Source organism: Sus scrofa, chromosome 1, assembly GCF_000003025.6.
Source record: "Sus scrofa isolate TJ Tabasco breed Duroc chromosome 1, Sscrofa11.1, whole genome shotgun sequence".
Taxonomy (NCBI): Eukaryota; Metazoa; Chordata; class Mammalia; order Artiodactyla; family Suidae; genus Sus; species Sus scrofa.
The window spans coordinates 92,081,452-92,100,423 of NC_010443.5; the positions used below are offsets into that span (position 1 = coordinate 92,081,452).

The 18,972-nt window shown below is 39.9% G+C and overlaps 1 protein-coding gene across 2 annotated transcripts in view; it reads right to left on the reverse strand.

Moving 5' to 3' along the window:
- Positions 224-18,972, reverse strand: part of CD109 (CD109 molecule) — a 159,405-nt gene continuing 140,656 nt past the window's right edge. For both annotated transcript variants that reach the window (XM_001927545.6, XM_021092387.1), the window contains 7 exons: positions 18,483-18,673; positions 17,184-17,339; positions 15,727-15,792; positions 12,150-12,292; positions 8,373-8,520; positions 7,257-7,359; positions 224-5,330 (listed from right to left, as the gene is read on the reverse strand). In XM_001927545.6, the coding sequence (XP_001927580.3) occupies positions 5,143-5,330; positions 7,257-7,359; positions 8,373-8,520; positions 12,150-12,292; positions 15,727-15,792; positions 17,184-17,339; positions 18,483-18,673 (995 nt within the window). In that variant the 3' untranslated portion in view covers positions 224-5,142. The remainder of the gene's footprint in view (positions 5,331-7,256; positions 7,360-8,372; positions 8,521-12,149; positions 12,293-15,726; positions 15,793-17,183; positions 17,340-18,482; positions 18,674-18,972) is intronic.

Genomic DNA, 18,972 nt, shown 5'->3' on the forward strand with positions numbered 1-18,972 from the left:
CCTTAATCCACTGAACAAGGCCAGGGATGGAACCCATGTCCTCATGGATACTAGTTGGGTTTGTTATCGCTGAGCCACGACAGGAACTCCACATCGAATCTTGTAGCACAATAATCCCTCCTCAAACCTCCCCTCATCCCATATCTCACCCTTAACCAGGCTGAGGTAAAGGAGATATGCTGTAAACATGATTTAAACTAAAATTAAAATAACACACAATAAACAGATGGAAATTTTCATTTTTATTGATAAACCATGATTTCCTATTGAATACACACTCAAGTACAATAGCAACACTCTAACATTTAAAATTTAAACATTAGGAATCACCCTGGTTTGACATATAAAGTTTTGGTTTCTGGGAAAATAATGTGTTTTCAATAGTATCCTTTTCATATACAAAACAGCTTCTCAAAATAGGGGATTTATGAATAAAATCTTACAAAGCTTTCTTGTACAAAAGAAATTGTCTCTACCAGATCAACTGCAGCCTACTACTAAATCCAAAACACAAAGTCTTGAAGGACCAGAATGCAGCCACATTCTGTTAAATCTATCAAAGATCAATCTTAAAGATCTATAAATGTAACACAGACCTATCCTCTACCCTTGATTCAATACACCAGCAGAAGAATGGTGAATCGTGGCCATGAGAAAATAGAATTATTTTTAAATATGTAGTAGTTATATCAATATCATTCCTATTACAGAGACACACATACCAATGCATAAGCACCTTGTGAAGTGAGAAACTCAGCAATCACCTAGGAAACATGTATTCCTGTGTTACAAGAATTGAAATGGCAACATTTTATGGAATGACACAATGTTGATGAGGCACAAGAAAACACAAAACAATTGCTAGAGGCAGTTTTGAAAAAAGTCTGCTGGCCCCAATATATACTTACTTTAAAAATGTACATTTGTGGCTTAGTTTCCTGAAGAAAGTAGGATAATGATCTACTATTCAAAGTGGTGATAAAAAATAACTGCACTTCAAATTACTCCCAATATAACTTAAGGAATTTAATGTTAACATGAATAGCATTTGAATAGATATGAAATTTTTAGTTCTTAAAAGTGCTATGCCTTATTGAAATATGACAACAAAACAAAAAATCATAAATATTCTTCTAACAGAAGGCTTTACTGAGGTTTATCCAAGAGTGAGTCCACTTACTCTAAGTGTCTCAAATTTACAAAGTGCAAGAAAACGATGCACCTAAGAATACATTATGGCACCTGGACCCATGGTCGCCACTTGACAAACTCCAAGTAAGTACTGCCCTTATGTCACGAAACCTTGTCAAGGAGGTATTTACAACATGTTCTTATGGAAATCAGTACTATCCTTCGATAAAGCAGATTAGCGAAAGTAAGCCTGTTACAAATAACTCCAGATTACATGCAGAAGGTTAATAAAATGGCTCCTTTAAAGAATGACAAAGAAAAGTCACACCTTCAATTTTTTTAAAACATCATAGGACAGCCAGAAAAGGTGAATGATATCAAATGGAATTATATCAAAATAACTGAATTGTATCAAAATAAAGATAATTAGCATTTATTACCAAACTACCTATAGCTAAAGTTAACATAAATGGAAATTATGGTTAAATATTACCTTAAAAAATTATACCTATGCTCAAAAAAAATGGGAGCAGGGAGAATTGTGCTATATATATTTCTGATGATTCCCACATGTAGAATCTATCAATTATACATATGCTATCTTTAATAATATGCTATCATTGTGTATATAAGTAATGAACTGTTAGGCAATGGATGTATATCTGGGTTTTATACTAGTTCAATGCTCCACAGATTATAATAGAACCAAAACACTAAACCAAAGATGTTACTGTTGGGATAGTTTTAAAAACATTTGGAATGGATAAGTAATGAGATCCTGCTGTATAGCACTGGGAACTACATCTAGTCACTTATAATGGAGCATGATAATGTGAGAAAAAAGAATGTATACCTGTATGTGTAACTGGGTCACCTTGCTATACAGTAGAAAACTGACAGAACACTGTAAACCAGCTATAATGGAAAAAAATAAAAATCATTATCAAAAAAAAAGAAAAAAGAAAACCAGGTCAAACTGCTTCAGCAAAAATTAAAATGAATCTAGAAAAAAATTAAAAAAATAAAAACATGAAGTATAACAGAACAATATAATAAATGAAAGCACTTCATTGATTCAGCATATTTTAATGGGCTTTAATTTCTCTTTTAGAATTATAACCAAAGGTAGCAAGATGGTGAAAACCAAGTACAACAGCGTTGTTCTGTCCTTGAATTCTATGCCTACTAGTTATTAGCAATGTTCCATTTCTGGAACCGCTGGCCAGACAAAACTGGAAATGATCTCATACTAAGTGAGGTAAGTCACAAAGAGAAAGACAAATACTGTATGATATCACTTATATCTTGAATCTAATATACAGCACAAATAAACCTTATCACAGAAAAGAAACTCATGGACTTGGAGAACAGACTTGTGGTTGGAGTGGGATGAACTGGGAGCTTGGGGTTAATAGATGCAAACTATTGCATTTGGAGTGGATAAGCAATGAGACCCTGCTATATAGCACAGGGAACTATATCTAGTCACTTGTGATGGAACATGATGGAGGATAATGTGATAAAAAGAATATATATATGTATGTGTGACTGAGTCACCTTGCTGTACAGTAGAAAACTTATAGAACACTGTAAACCAGCTATAATGGAAAAAAAATCATTTATCTAGTCTCAAAACTGGAAGTGACATATGCTAGTGTCTTAATGAGGAAGCGACATATGCTAGTGTCTTCTTTCCATGGGAGAGAAGGGGAGACTTTAGTTTCTATCAGTAAATGAAACTGATGGCCTCTAAAGGACAAGCTTCGGCATAAGCAAACTTAAAGGTAAAATGAAGTTTCTAATGTTATTCCTCATAGCATGGGAAGAAAAGAGTTGATGTTCTTAGTCATTACTGCTATGGGTCCTCCTTTTCCCCAGTGTCTGTGGCTTCTGGATCCTTTCAACCCCAGGCCACTGCTGCAGCAGAGGCAGCGCAGAGAGGCCTGAGGGAGGTAGGCAGCCCAGCACCCCTCCCTAACCCCACGCCAGGCCCTTCCGGCCTGGCCTGCCACACTGCTGACCCTCTCTTTCACCTCTTTCTTCTCCTCAATCCCCTCCTCCTCCTTATTTTTCATGTCTTTATAACAAAAAGAGATGTATTACAATATGTTACACAGTGAGTTTTGAACCTGAAAATCTGAAAACGTTCACAAAAACCAGTGGAATTCTAATTTTTAAATGGGGAAATATGGTCTCAAAAAGGCTAAAAGCTATCTTGCAGTGGCTTTCCATTCTGGTGTTTTCTACAGTAACAGTGCAATACAATCCCCCACTACAGAGCATAAGCTACTGATGATCAGTCTGAGCACCCCCGGCAGTGGGGTAAGGATGGGGCATCCTTGACCAATACCCTCCTCCAACCTCACCGTAAAATACTTTCATCTCCAAAGAAAAAACCCCACACAGGAGGGCCCAAATACAAGTGCCTTTCTCAGATCACACTGTTTCAAAGATGTACCACAATTAAAAACTTTTTCCCACTTGAAAATAAATATAAGATAATTATGTATTTGATATTTAACTGCTCTCTAAACATCTATTTTCTACTCACAGGTTTCAGGCTTTAAAAACCTGAATGTTAGTAATTCCTACCTTTGTGTCCAAAACATCCATAAGCAATCCATGGACATCTACTCCACTGTAATTTCTTTAAATTTATGAAAATAAAGACATTCTTTTTAAAATATATTATTTGCATATTTTACTCTTGGATTTATTTTTGAACAGTAGAAAATACTGTCCTGAAGTCTCTTTGGAACCCATGACAACTATGCTCCCACATCTCCTTGAAAGAAATGCTATGGAGTTCAGCAGCAAAATTAAGCCACTTTTTAGATTGAGCAAGATTTTTAAAGTTTTTAATATATCTAAAATATTTCAATATACTTCAAAGGAAAGGAAGAAGGGAAAAGAAGGAAAAGGGAAGAGAGAAAAGAGGAAAAACATGGAAGGGGGAAGAAAGGAATCTTTCTTTAAAATTTCACCCAGATAAATGAATATTAACCTTCTGAATACAGAGCAACCAAGGACCCAGATGCTCAAATTTCAAGCATTTTCTGTAAGATTCAGAGCAAGCACTAGACGCCCCTGGTCTGAAACTCAGACCTCAGAGCCTAGAAGGTTCCACAGAACCCTGGCCACAGCCACAGACTTCTTTCTATGTCTCTGATCCCCATCAAACCCCAGCTTCTCTCCCAGACCACGGAGGAGGTCAGTCTGTCGCTCAGCAACAGGATTTGGTCCACCCCTGGCTTAGCGTCTCCACAACTAGCATGTGACTTCCAGTCTAGGATCTTCTCTTCCAAGCTACATAAGACACATGTTGCAATGCTCTCTGGCCCTCAGCCTAAACAGAGCTGCATGTGGGGATGCACAGGAGGGTCCCCAGCCCCTCCAAGCACTTCCCAGCCTCCCTCTGCTTCCCTCCAGAGAGAAAAGAGAGGAAGGGTAAGGGCTGAGATGTGTGACCACATTTGCAGTGTAACAACACCATTTCCCTTCAAAAAAATCACCACCTCCATCCTAAAGCAAGAAGGAGGTCCTGAAACCACAGGGGTCATGAGAGGGTACAGCTGGACTCAAAAGATTCAGGCTGAGCTCCTCCCTCAGATGTTTCCTCCCATTTCCCAGGGAGAACTCCAGCTATGACAGGAAAGCAGACACTGATGAATAGCAGTGCTTAAGAGCCTAGGCTCATTTCCTTTAGAAAACAAAAAGAATCTTCTAAAATAACATTATTTATTCTGGAGAAAACACCTACCAAAAAAATCCTAAAAGATTTTAGGAGGGGGAAATAATGAAATATATAGCTATAATAATTCTGATTTCTGTTCCATACAGAAGTCAGGGGAAGAAGAAATCTAAGCAGCTATACAAAGGACCACCCCTCCCCAGCATCACCAATAACCCCACACAAAGAAAAGCACTGATTTTCAAAATAGAAGCAATATTTGATTAGGAAAAAAGACAATCCCATGTGATTTCTGGAAAGGAACACGTTACATGGAGTCCTTAGAAAGCAAATCCTAGCCAAAACAGCAAAGAGAACAGAAGTATGAAGCAGCAAAGGAGGCTGATGGCCAGGTGAGGCGGGGAGGCCGAGACTGTGCGGTCACAGCCCCCGCAGGCATTCATGTCCCCACAGAGGTCGCAGGAGGACAGCTTCGCTCTGGAGTTGTAGCTTCTCGCCGCTCGCCTCCCTGTACAAGAGGCAGACATAGGCTTACACACTGTCTTTGTTTAGACACGTTGCCTCTGCCAAAACTTCAGAGCATTTCAATACACTTCGAGTTTTCCATTCTTCACGTAATTTTATTTTTCTTTACAAGAAACAACTGAAGTGCTTAAGAGGGACCCTAACTGAGAACCAAATCCAAGAGAGAAACAATGCTTTTGGTCCAATTTCTGTACCACCAGCAGTTGGCCGGCATTAAAAGAGAGAAAACAGACCACAGCTGCTCCACAACCCAACCACAACCTGAAACTCTTCCTGGAACAGGAAAGACTGTAAACTGAAGATGTCCTGAACTCCTCGAGGGTTCATTTTAGAGCGACATTTTCTAGGCATGCACCGTGAAGTTCTAATCATGAGAATGATTGAGGAGAAATAGTTCCCATGGACTGTATTTAAAAAATAAATAAATGTGGGAATTTCCATTATGGTGAGGGAACTAGTATCCATGAGGACATAAGTTCGATTCCTGGCCCCGCTCAGTGGGTTAAGAACCCAGCATTGCCAAAAGCCATGGATGTGGCTCAGATCTGGCGTTGCTGTGGCTGTGGTGTAGGCCAGCAGCTGTAACTATGATTTGACCCCTAGCCTGGGAACTTCCACATGCCACAGGTATGGCACTAAAAAGCAAATATATATACATATAATAATAAATTTTATAAAACAAAAAAACATATGAAGAAGGTGGTGCCTTATTTCAGTGTCTTAAAATTTTTAGCACATAGTCTCTAAAAACTATTCAACTTGGGTAAATTTTATAGTACAAACTAATATGAAAACACTATATAATGACTGAATCACCTGGCTTTCTGTACTGGACCTGTGAGATACTAACACAGAATGCAGAGTGTCCACAGCTACCTCTCACATGAAAATGCCCATGACTCTTGTGCAGTCCAATGACTCCCTGAGCTACCCAAGTGCTTATGAGACGAATGTTATTACAGGCAGAAATTTGCCCAGAGATCACAGCACCCACAGGAAGGTGGTCTGACTGCACAGAGAGGCATCCTAATTAACCTAGGTGACCTCCAAACCACATCTCTGCTTTGATGGCCTGAATTCCTAACGTTTTATAAAGGAAGAAGTCACCAGTAAAATCAAAGAGGCTCAAGTTATTTTCCAAACAGACTATGTTTTTCTTGAGATGATTTTAAAATCTGTTAGAGCATGTAAATTTTAGCACAACAAGACTCCCTGGGTGAAGAAACAGTGGAGCCCAGCTGCAGCCTGTCCACAGCAGGTGCTGCTCACACTCTCCTGAAAAAAATCCCACCTTAAAACTGAGAGAGAGTTTATAATCATGGCAGAACCTTGGAAAATGAACGTAGCCAGACGCTGTGCCCATTTTTCTTTGTAAATTTTGTAACTGTGAGTTAAAAACCTAAAACATTACGAGCAAAGCATAACTTTTTTTTCATGTGCTAAATGCTATTATTTACTTTTTGTAAATTATTAATTGCCTTCTTTTTTTTTTTTCTTTGCTTTTTAGGGCTGCACTTGCAGCATATGGAAGTTCCTGGCTAGGGGTCAAAGCAGAGCTGTAGCTGCTGGCATACACCACAGCCACAACAACTTGGGATCCAAGCCATGTCTGCGACCTACACCACAGCTCACGGCAATGCCAGATCCTTATTAACCCACTGAGTGGATCCAGGGCCTGAACCCTCGTCCTCGTGGATACTAGTTGGGTTCGCTACCACTGAGCACCAAGGAACTCCTCAATTGTCTTCATTTGAATGGAAAGTTTACCCCCTGCTTCCCCCCATCCCCTTCCCCTAAAACACCCTCCCCTACACAGCCAAGCCAATAGATAGCCACCATGAATGAATGAATGAATGAACTTAGGCCTGGCTTAACTCCTAAAGAATCAGGAACTCCAGCACACACTTACTTGGCTCATAGTAATCCACTATGGACACTGAAGCATCTTGTGTATTTGACACTCTAAAGTTTCTCACAGCAGGAATATCAACACAAAACTGGGTTTCATTTACCTTGAAAAATACAAAACACTTTTAAAGGGTGGCAGACCAAGGCTTCACGACAAAGTAAAAGACATTTCTTTCTCTTACCGTCTGAGGAAACAGCCTTAGAAACTAACATTTAGGGAGCATTTCTATACACCCAGTACCATGGTGAGCACTTTATATAAATTATATCATTTATCTTATAAAACAATCCTTGCAAGATCGGTATTATTCTTACTTCCATTTTACTGGGATATTGAGAATTAGAGTAGGTAAGTAAGCAGGCACCTAAACCGATTTTATAATGATGTCCTTTTAGTGGAAACAAATAGATGACTGCCACATGGAAGTCATTCAGGGACACAAAAAGCCAAAGTAACAACTTCGACTGAGACTCTGGGATTAAGAGATGCAAACTATTGACTTTGGAATGGATGAGCAATGAGATCCTGCTGTACAGCACTGGGAACTATATCTAGTCACTTGTGATGGAGCATGATGGAGGATAATGTGAGAAAAAGAATGTATATATGTATGTATGACTGGTCTCTTTATTGTACTGTAGAAAATTGACAGAACACTGTAAACCAGCTATAATGGAAAAAATAAAAATCATTAAAAAAAAAAAGTGGAGGGGGTTCCCATCGTGGCGCAAAGGAAACAAATCTGACTAGGAGCCAAGAGGTTGTGGGTTCAATCCCTGGCCTCGCTCAGTGGGTTAGGGATCTGGTGTTGCCGTGAGCTGGGGTATAGGTCGCAGACATGGCTCATATCCCACATTGCTGTGGCTGTGGTGTCGGCTGGCAGCTGTGGCTCTGGTTTGACCCTAGCCTGGGAATCTCCATGTGCCACAGTTACAGCCCAAAAAAAAAAAAAAAAAAAAAAAAAAAAAAAAAAAAAATTTTTTAAGTAGAGACAATAAAACACGAAAAAAAAAAGTAACAACTTTGAGAAAATGTGTAAAGTCAAGGTACATTTGAACACAAAAGTGACAGCTTTATCAAAGGTTACTTACATTAAACTTGGATCTTTCTACTTACAGAGTCTAAGTAGAGGTTGAGTTTTCCAACGTCATACTCCACTTTCTTCAACGTCTCGCTCAAGGGAAGGCTGTCTGAGGGCACTGTAAAACCGCTGAGGAGGTTAACTTCCATGAGGGCCATTCCGCTTCTAGCTGGGCCCAGAAACCTAAAGCAGAAAGGGGAGGGTGGATGAGGACCCTTTAGGGAAAACCCAAAGCTGTTGACAAACTACCTTCATGTAGAAATTAAAACTGCCTAGTGCTGGGAGTTCACATCATGGCTCAGTGGTTAACAAATCCGACAAGGAATCATAAGGTTGCAGGTTTGATCCCTGGCCTCGCTCAGTGGGTTAAGGATCCAGCGTTGCCGTGAGCTGTGGTGTAGGTTGCAGACATGGCTTGGATCCCACATTGCTGTGGCTCTGGCATAGGCCAGCAGCTACAGCTCCGATCAGACCCCTAGCCCGGGAATCTCCATATGCCACAGGTTTGGCCCTAAGACAAAAATAAATAAATAAGTACATAAATACATAAATAAATAAAACAAAACTGCCTAGTGCTATTCCAAATATTTACTATTTCACTGAAGTAAAAAATCACTGGAGTAAACTGTAAAAAGGTACCCCCTTTTCCATACAGGTGTGAAATTACAGAGGACGAGAATGGGCCCCTATGACAAGAAGCATGACAGGCCTGCATGCAGCAGGCATGTGCCCATAGGCTGTCACGAGGGCAACCTCTGCCCCGGCGGAAGCAGGCAGCTTCTGTTTTCCCGTGGTTGATTCCAAACTGCACTGTGTTTTTCATTTTCTCACAAGCTGATGGCACCAAGCTCTCCAGCTCTAAGCCAGGAACTGTAAAGGACGCATCCTGGACCATTCAGCAAAAGACTGTGACCAAGTCCTCCACGCCCTTCTCGTCATTGGGTTTGAGAGAAAGAAGACGGGGAGGGACAACCCTTCCTTTTCTTCTCCCACATCCTTGGAGCACATTCTGTGTTTTCTTTGGCAACTTGGAGAGAATGACAAGTCTCAGAAAGTTTTATTACATGGCTCGTCCTCTAACCCTGGGGTACTCCTTGTCAGCTTCAAAGCATCTAGGCACCAACACCATTTTGTCTCCTTTAAAAATCAGTATTTCTCTAAAATGAATAGGTGGCAAGAGCTTTTTGCATGGAGCCAAAAGAGCTCAATGCGGTGATGGAAAAGTCTTTCTCCAACAGGAAAGTCTCTTAGCATTGTTAAGTTAGTTCCTATTGTCCTTTAAATGGCCAAAGCAAGAAGGGCCAGTAGAAAATCTTACTTTTTAAAGCAGCAAAACGGATGTCTGCCAAACATGACTGATTGAAAAGCCAGAGAGCACAAGTGCTGCCTGTGGCAGACTGGGCCATCCAGGCAGCTGAAAATGTCTGCTGGCAATGCCCTCAGCCAGAAAAGATGCTACTGAAAACTAAGCCAGGCACTAAAACTTGAGGAGTTTGTAACCGGAGCAAAAGTTACAGATGAGAAGAACAACCAGCTGCTCAAATATGATGACTTCAGGACATTGTCAGAAGTGCCTCGGTTGACTCTGTCTTTCCACTCTTTCCACCAGCCGGGGAGAGAGGTGGTTATATTACCTCTCCTCAGAGAAACCTTGTCTGAAGTGAGTAAAGGCTTGGACCCTACTGATGAGAAGAAAGTGCTTGAAACACCCACCAGCTCTTCTTTTTATAAAGTGCCACTGAAAGAGTTCATTTAAAATGTTATTTGTAACCCCAAGCAGATTTTTCTCAGAAAGCTGGTAGCAGCATCTAGTCCTTTACATAAAAATCCCTATCCTGACATGAAAACACTTCCCTTCTCTAGGTCCTCCAAAAAAAAAAAGAAAAAGAAAAAAAAGATATAGATATCTTCTACATAGTGAAGTCCACTGCCATTGGTACCTGATGCTGGACTGAGATGTGAAATTCCTGCATCTTTATGTGACCCTAAAAACAGTGAAGCCCCGAAGTTCCCATCATGGCTCAGCAGAAAAGAACCCAACTAGTAACCATGAGGACATGGGTTCAATCCCTGGCCTAACTTAGAGGGTTAAGGATCCGGCATGGCCATGAGCTGTGGTGTAGGTTGTAGACACAGCTCGGATATGGTGTTGCTGTGGTTGTAGCCAGCAGTTGCAGCTGTGATTCAACTCCTAGCCTGGAAACTTCCATATGCCACATGAGCAGCCCTAAAAAGCAAACAAAAACAAAACAAAACAAAACCCTGTCCTGGCCAAGAAGAATCTTCAGTGTTGGTGGTGAGACATGAGTCCACCAGATTGCCAGCTTTTCTGATTAAAGAAACTTTCCTTTCTACCAGCAACTGCCTCTCAAGTATTGATTTTCAAGCAGCCAGACCTGAGTCCGGTAACACTTCTTTGAGTATTTATTTTTATTAATTTCTGTCTCGGAGACTTAACCAATATTTATTGAATGATGGAATAACTGAAGGAGTGAATGAGAAAAGCAGGGATAATAACAGCATCCACTTTATAAGGTTACTTTCAGGATTAAATGAAATGCCTATGCAAGTGCTTGATATAATGCCTGGCAAATAAGTTTGTGATAAATGCAGGTTGCTGTTGTTTACAATAATAATAATAGCTTGATGTTGTTTTTCTGGAACAGAACCCAGGTGCAAACTTAGTAAAGTATATGGGAGTCCTGCTTTCTCCTCAGCTGAGAAGGAAGCCACTGCAGAGATTCTGATGTCTCCGTGCTGCTGGGCGAAATGCCCAGGAGGTGAGGAAGGGGCAAACACATTTGACATTTTATATCAATGTCAGGAACAAGAAGGCCCAAAAGAGTGGAGACGGTACAGCGATGGCTAAGAAGGGTGACCACCTGGAGGGACTCCTGGAGACGACCCTGAGAGCAATGGGCAGCTCAGAGTGACCTCCAGTGGTGACCTCCAGCCCAAGGTCAACCAGACACCAGGTAGTATTTAAAAAGGGCAGGCAAAAGCTCCTCCATACCAATGCATCTTTCCGGTAACACCCAGCTTAACAGCAAATCATGAGGATAGACTGATAAGGAAGAAATTGTAAGTCTCCTGATTATAAAAGTTCAGAAAGAGAACTTTCTGAAGGAGTTGCTCTTAAACTTGCATGTGCATTAGAATGAGCAAAAAAGCTGAAGTCTGTGAAGTCAGGGGTCTTTTCCTTCAAGATCCTCAGATGCTCTAGACACAGACCGAGTTTAATTGTCATCTTATTAAAGACTCCCAGAAGCTCAGAGTGCCTAAGTATCCAAGGTGAGGACCTTCTAAACTGGAATATTTGTCCCTGTATCTAAAAGAAACTATGCCTTCCACTGAACTTGCATGTTCTTATAAAGTTTTGAATTAAGTGCATAACACTAAAGGTTAAATATGAACCTAGAGTAATTATTTAACAGAAAAATGACTAACAAAAATAAATAATCAATTTTGGAATATTAAGCATGTTTCATTAATTTAAAGTTTTTATAAAGTAAACCTGAGTTTTATTAAACATTTTTATTCAAACGTGTTATAAATACAAGGACTGCTTGTAAATAATGTGAGCATGTTGAGAAATACTTAGATATAATTAGCAGTATTTCTGGTTTGCAATCTGAAGTGCAATGTATAATGGAAATCTTTGCTAAATCAACTCCTTTATTTATATGGTTAAAAGTATATATTCATATGTATAGTTATACAACTAAATATATAAATAACCATATACATTTAACTAAATCTTCAAACCTACATTTTTAAGGAGAAGGAGAACAAGAAGGAGCTCAGATACTAACCTTGTACAGACACTCAAATTCAAGTGATTGACATCATCATTATTATCTTTAACAGCAATGTCTAAATCAAAGGCTTCTTGATCTTGAATAGATTTTCGGATTCTAGAAGATCTAGAATCTTTCACATTATAAATAACATTAAGCTGCAATAAATAACAAATTAGCATAAATAATAAGTTATCAGCAATAAACTGCCTTCATTGTGTATTCTAAATATTAGGTAAGGACTGTCTTTGGGATAAACCAACTAGCTCTGCAATCTTCAACCTAGAAAAAAATTAGTTTTCCTAACACAGTATCATTATTAACAAACAATTAAAATGTTTATAAACAATGATTTTTTAAATTGAGAAAATTGTTAGGTAATAGTCCAAGTATCATAGATCATTGTGGACACCATCCATGGGTATTGTTTTTTTCACAGAAAGTGAAACATTCCCTCAAGGGAAAAAACCAAACTACTGCCAACTTTCTTGAAAGGTGCCACTAACTTCTTTTTTTAATGCTTTTTATTTTTTTCCATTATGGTTGGTTTACAGTGCTCTGTCAATTTCTACTGTATAGTGAACTGACCCAGTTATACACACACACACACACACACACACACACTCTTTTTTCTCACATTATCCTCTAACATGTTCCATCACAGGTAACTAGATATAGTTCCCAGTGCTATACAGCAGGATCTCATTGCTTATCCATTCCAAAGGCAATAGTTGTATCTATTAACCCCAAACTCCCAGTCCATCCTTCTCTCTCCCCTTCCCCCATGGCAACCACAAGTCTGTTCTCCAAGTCCATGTGTTTCTTTTCTGTGGAAAGGATCATTTGGCAGCGACTAATTTTTAAGCTTTGTTGCCCAATTAGAGTCATTTTTCACAAACTCGAACCTTAGAAACTCTCAGGAAGATAAAATGTTTTTATTCAAGACCCTTAGTTGAACAGGAACCTGTTCAATCACTAATGCTTTTTTTTTTAAATCACAAAATGTTTTTCAAAGATGAGGAAAATATAACACACTGAAAGTCAACTGGATGTTTTCCAGTTTTACTGTGTGCCCACTGCAACATGAGTGGTGCTGTGGGGACACTGAGGAGGTGTGAGGGCCAGTGCTTTTCTCAAAGGGATCCTAAGATCAGAAGCTTGGGAATGTACTCAACACCTCCTAGGCCTGCACCATGCCAAGGTGAACTGGAATCTATTTAAATTCTTTACCTCTTACACTTTTTTTGATTACTAAGGTTCATTACTATTAGTATATAATATTGTATTTTCTTTTACTTATACCTAAATTTCTCTCCATCTCCCTCTCTCTCCCTCTCTCTCCCTCTCTCTCTCTCTCTCTCTCATACACACACACACACACACACACACACACACACACACACACACACACACTGTTCAGAACTAAACATCTAGAACCCACTGTGGATTTACATACTTAAAAAAAAGTCCTCTCACAACACTGTAAACCAACTATACTTTAATTTTAAAAAGTTCTCATTAATAAAAAATTTATTCAAATAAAAACAACCCTCTCTCTAAGCCTTATGCTGCCACACCTAGATCATATAGCCCTCCATCCCCTGATCATTCTGCAATAACTGTCTGGACATTCTTCAACTTCTTCTTCACCTATAATTGAAAGTGTATTCTTGGAGCAGATGGTCTCTGTGATTTCCTTATCCCTTCCCCAGGCATGCACTTTCCTTTAGAGACCAATCTCTTAGGGAAACAAAGACAACTACTAAATTTGTCCTCTGGGTTGTCATTAATACCCATTGACAGCTAAGTGTTAAGAGTTGATATTTGGCCCACAGTGGAGCCCAAATGCTCATACAGAGAACTTCAAGAAAGCTTGCCATTTATTTCCAACAGGCTTTTTATCAACCCCAAAGAGGTTCCCATTGCCTGCAAATCTGAGCCTTTTCTGTGCCCTCCTTTTTCTTGAATGCTTACAAAAATATCAAGGAAATGTCATGAAATATAAAGGAAATGTCAATACCTGTTCCTGGGTGACCAGCTTTATGGAAATTTTTTTCTTCATTACAAGAAGGGTCTATTGGACCCTACCTTTGGTTTTCTGCATGCTGACACAGATGCAGGACTAGCAGACATCCTGACCAGCAGGTACCATATTTACTGCCATGTCCCTCAAACCACAATAAAAATCATCTGACTTCAGTATTTACCTACATGTGGTTTATCGGGAATGAATTTCAACCAGTTTGGTGGCTTGAGTACACACAATTTTCAATCATATCTCAAATACCCTGTGTATTTATTTACTCTTGGATTTACTCTGCACACTGAAAGACAGCTTGGGAGTCAGAAGGTCCACATTTTGTTAATAAAGGCCAAAACAAATTATTCACTCTTTTCTCTTTCTATCCTTTTCATTGAATACTCTTCCTATTACCTGTGATTTTTCCTGGATTTTTAAAAAAGCATTCAATGTGTTTTGAGCAACACACAAAATAATCTTTGCATTTGGAAGTTTCCAAATTACACCTGACAATGTATCCTTGGGATTACGTCTTAGCAAGCATGTCTGTTCTGTCAACCAGAACAGTTGTACTGGTTTTTGAAAAAAGACCTTTTCTCAATAGCAGCCTTTTTTTAAACTTCCTCAGTAAATCTTTCAAGGTTTGTTTGGTTTGTTTTTCCTAACCAAGCAGGTCATCTTTTTTGGTGCCATCACATATTTTGCATCCCAATAACATGGTCTCAAGTCCCATGAGTTCATGTGTTATCAATAGTGTCCCAGAGTTCCCACTGTGGCCCAATAGGATTGGTGGTATCTCTGGAGCACTGGGATGCAGGTTCAATCCCTGGCCCGGCATAGTGGGTTAAGGATCCAGCGTTGCCCCAGCTGCAGCTTAGGGTCCAACTACAACTCAGATGTGATCCCTGGCCTGGGAACTCCATGTGCTGTGGAGTGGCCAAGATAGAAAAAAAAAGTCTAATAGCTTCCATTCAGAATTTACATACCACCTCCATTATATTCTATCCCAATTATACCATAAAGGGTAGTGTTCTTTGGATTTTCTTCCTATAGCAGAGCACTGAATACATCAGGATCTAATTGTTTTATTTACTATAAAATTTTACATCAAAGGGACATATTTTCCACCTTTGAGTCAATTACTTGGAATATCATGTTGACCTTTATATTGTTAGATGCATATTAAAAAATTGTAAGTAAAAGGCTATCTGCTTATAAACTCACAGTTGAAACTTTATCAGGAAATACAATTTCTGAGTTCTATTTTCACAAAAAATGTGGGAGTTCCCAACAATGCACACAAATTATACTGGAGGAATTTAATCCTCATTTCAAAAAGCATGTAATACTCTCCCAGTAGATTATCAAACGATATCATTGCTGTCTACTCACTAGCCAATAACATCACTAACACTTTTGATTAAAGACAGAGATTTATTTTGCCTACATCATAGAAATAAATCATTAAGAATTTTACATGTTATCTAAGTTAAAGATTTAGCAGTACCCCAAACCAAGGAATTATTATAGCAAGTCATATTTAACAGAATAAAAATAAACACTGTTACCTACCTGACAAATAGCAAATCCAAAACCACTTGCGGAAATATTAACTGCAGTTGGTTCTTCCACAGCAAGCTGGATAAAGGTGGAAAAAAGTGAGTAAGAGTCTCTACGATCAGACAAGATTAGGCACACTCAGGATGGAACTAGAGACTCTCATACTAAGTGAAGTAAGGCAGAAGAAGAAAGACAAATACCGTATGATATCACTTATATCTAGAATCTAATATAAGGCACAAATGAACCTTTCTACAGAAAAGAAATACATGGACCTGGAGAACAGACTTTGGTTGTGGAGGGGGAGGGAGTGGGGGGGGACTGGGGAGATTGGGTTAGTAGATGTTATCTATTCCATTTGGAATGGATAAGCAATGAGGTCCTACTGTGTAGAGTCACTTGTGATGCAACGTGATAAAGGATATTGTGAGAAAAAGAATGTATGTACATGTATGAGCGGGTCACTTTGTTGTACAGCAGAAATTAATAGAACTTTGTAAATCAACTATAATAAAAAAAATTTTTTAAGTGATTAAGGCTAACTGTCCATATCTAGGTCCTTCCAACTAGCACAAGACAGCACAGTTAGCCCTCGTCAGCAGTGTTAGCAGTCTACACTCTCAAGCACTAAGAACTGTACACAGCCTCACACATCAAAAGCTATGGGTCCACAGCTAAGGGGGATGAAGGTAGAGGAAGCTCACATCAGCTGTATGCAGGTCTGCCCTCCCACAGGGGTTGAAGCATGAAGGACAAGAAACAAGAGTCATCTCCCTCCTTGAGCCTTTCAAGTCTGTGGCTGCCGAGCCCTCCAGAGAACACAAGGGCACTGACTGGGACCACCAAGCCCTTCCCTTTGCCATCACTCTCCTCCTCAGTTGTTAGTGTGGAAGTGACTGCTTTCATCCATGTCCCTCAACTTCCCACCAGGTTAACCAAGGGAATAAAGTTAGCACCTAGCACATGCCCTTTATTCTATTTTCAAGCAAGGATTGACTACCAGTTCTATCAGTTGTCCTAAGAGAATGTGATGCAGCCAAGAAGAACACAGTCTTCAAAATCACAGGTTCAAGTCCTAGCTCTGCTGTTACTAGTAACATGATCTGAGCAAGTTACTTAAACTCTCTCTTAGCCTCAGTTTTGTCATATGTACAGTGGGGACAAAAGTACTTAGTGCTTAGTGTTGGTTTGAGAAGTAAATGCACATATAAGGAAATCTGGCCCAGGGCCTACAAGGAAGAGGAACTCAAATCCTCTCCCAGTAACACATGGCCCACATTTTCTCCTTTTCTAAATCTTTCTGCAGTTCTCAACCTCTCCTCCCTTCCCCAGCTCATCAAACTCAACCCAAGGAAGGTGCTCCTTCCTCCTAGGACAGGGCTGGGAATAAGTCTTTGCTGAAGTCAGCAGAAGGGAAAAAAAGGTGTATTCCTGGAGAAGAAATTCAGACAACCACCCCTTGTCCATACCTCTGCCGTCTGGAGGAGGAAGCGATTCTCTGTGTTAATCAGAAACTTAACGGGGCTGGATGAGCGGGGCCCAACCACTTTCACTTGGATATCCGTCTTTTCTGTGTTCATCAGGGCTGCAAACTCAGACAGGGCCTTTAAGGCCACAACAGTGTCCTGTTGGGAAAAGAAAAAGCATTGTCCACATAAACAAATATCAGGGCTGGGAGTTCTTGTGGCTCAGCAGGTTAAGAATCCGACTAGTATCCATGAGGATGCAGGTTTGATTCCTGGCCTTGCTCAGTGGAATCCAGCAATGCCATGAGCTGTGGTGTAGGTCACAGATGCGGCTTGGATCGATCCTACTTTCCTGTGACTATAATGCAGGCCAGCAGCTACAGCTATGATTAGACTCCTAGCCTGGAAACTTCCATATGCCGCAGGTGGGGCCCAAAAAAGAAAAAGAAAAAAATACCATGGTCTCCAAAAAGTAAAGTTCAGGAGTTCCCACTGTGGCTCAGCAGTAACGAACCCAACTAGGATCCATCAGGATGAAGGTTCAATCCCTGGCCATATGCCATGGTATGGCCCTAAAAAGACAAAAAAAAAAAAAAAAAAAAAAAAAGCCAATGTCAGGGGTGCTTAGGACATTCACCATCCTTGAGGGAGCTCTGCTTGATTTGCCTTTGGATCTGCTTGACCTGGAGGAGACAAACGGCTCAGAAAATATCCACTGTGTGGACCAAGTTTCTGCTATACCAGGTACCATGGAGGAAGACTGGCTAATCAGACAGGGAGCTAATTTATCCCATGTGAACATTAGATATGATCTTTACATCAATGATGAGAAAAAATTAAAGTTAGCAATTTAAACCTTTAAGTTACTAAACTTTTTAATTGCCAAGTAATTTTATGAAGTTATGAAAAAAAGCAAACACATACAGTAGAAATATATGTATATTTAATTTTATACATTAGTCAGTGTTAGATACAAAGCTAAAGAAATTTAAAGTGATCAGGGAGTTCCCTTGGTGGCTTAGTGGTAACGAACTCAACTAGTATCCACAAGGATGAGGGCTCAGTCCCTGGCCCCACTCAGTGGGTTAAGGATCTGGCATTGCCGTAAGCTGTGGTGTAGGTCACAGATGCAGCTCGGATCACAGGTTGCTGTGGCTCTGGCATACAGTGGCAGGTGTGGCTCCAATTAGACTCCTACCCTGGGAACCTCCATGTGCTGTGGTGCAGACCTAAAAAGCCAAAAAAAAAAAAAAAAAGAAAAGAAAAGAAAGAAAAAAGAAATTTAAAGCAATCAGCACTCACCTGAGTAGATGCAAAGCCTCCCAAGCTATTTCTCTGCCTGCTCAGCCACCTCATAATTGGGATTCCTTCAGAAACCTGATTCTGCAGGAAATGTGCGAGCAGCGTGTAGGCGGCCACTTCAATATCCAGGGAGCTGGGCTGCCAGGATTCAGAAAGTCTGGACACTGCCGACACCCAGAACTGCATGCCCCCTACAGGAAAAAAGTGGTAACCGTCTGACCAATCACAGAAAAATTACAGTTTAGACCATTAAACATCCCTACCCCAGTCCAAGTTCTCCTTGATGAGCACAAAAATTGCATATATTTCTATACACGTGTATATTTATGCCAAGCAAATATATGCATATTCACACACACATAAACATGTACTTATATGCTGCTTTTTAAACTATTACAACTTAAACATTTTCATCCTTTTCCTACTACTTTTCTTTGAGGACATTTGATGTAAATACTTTTCCCAAGAGAAATTTTACACATTTGGCTCA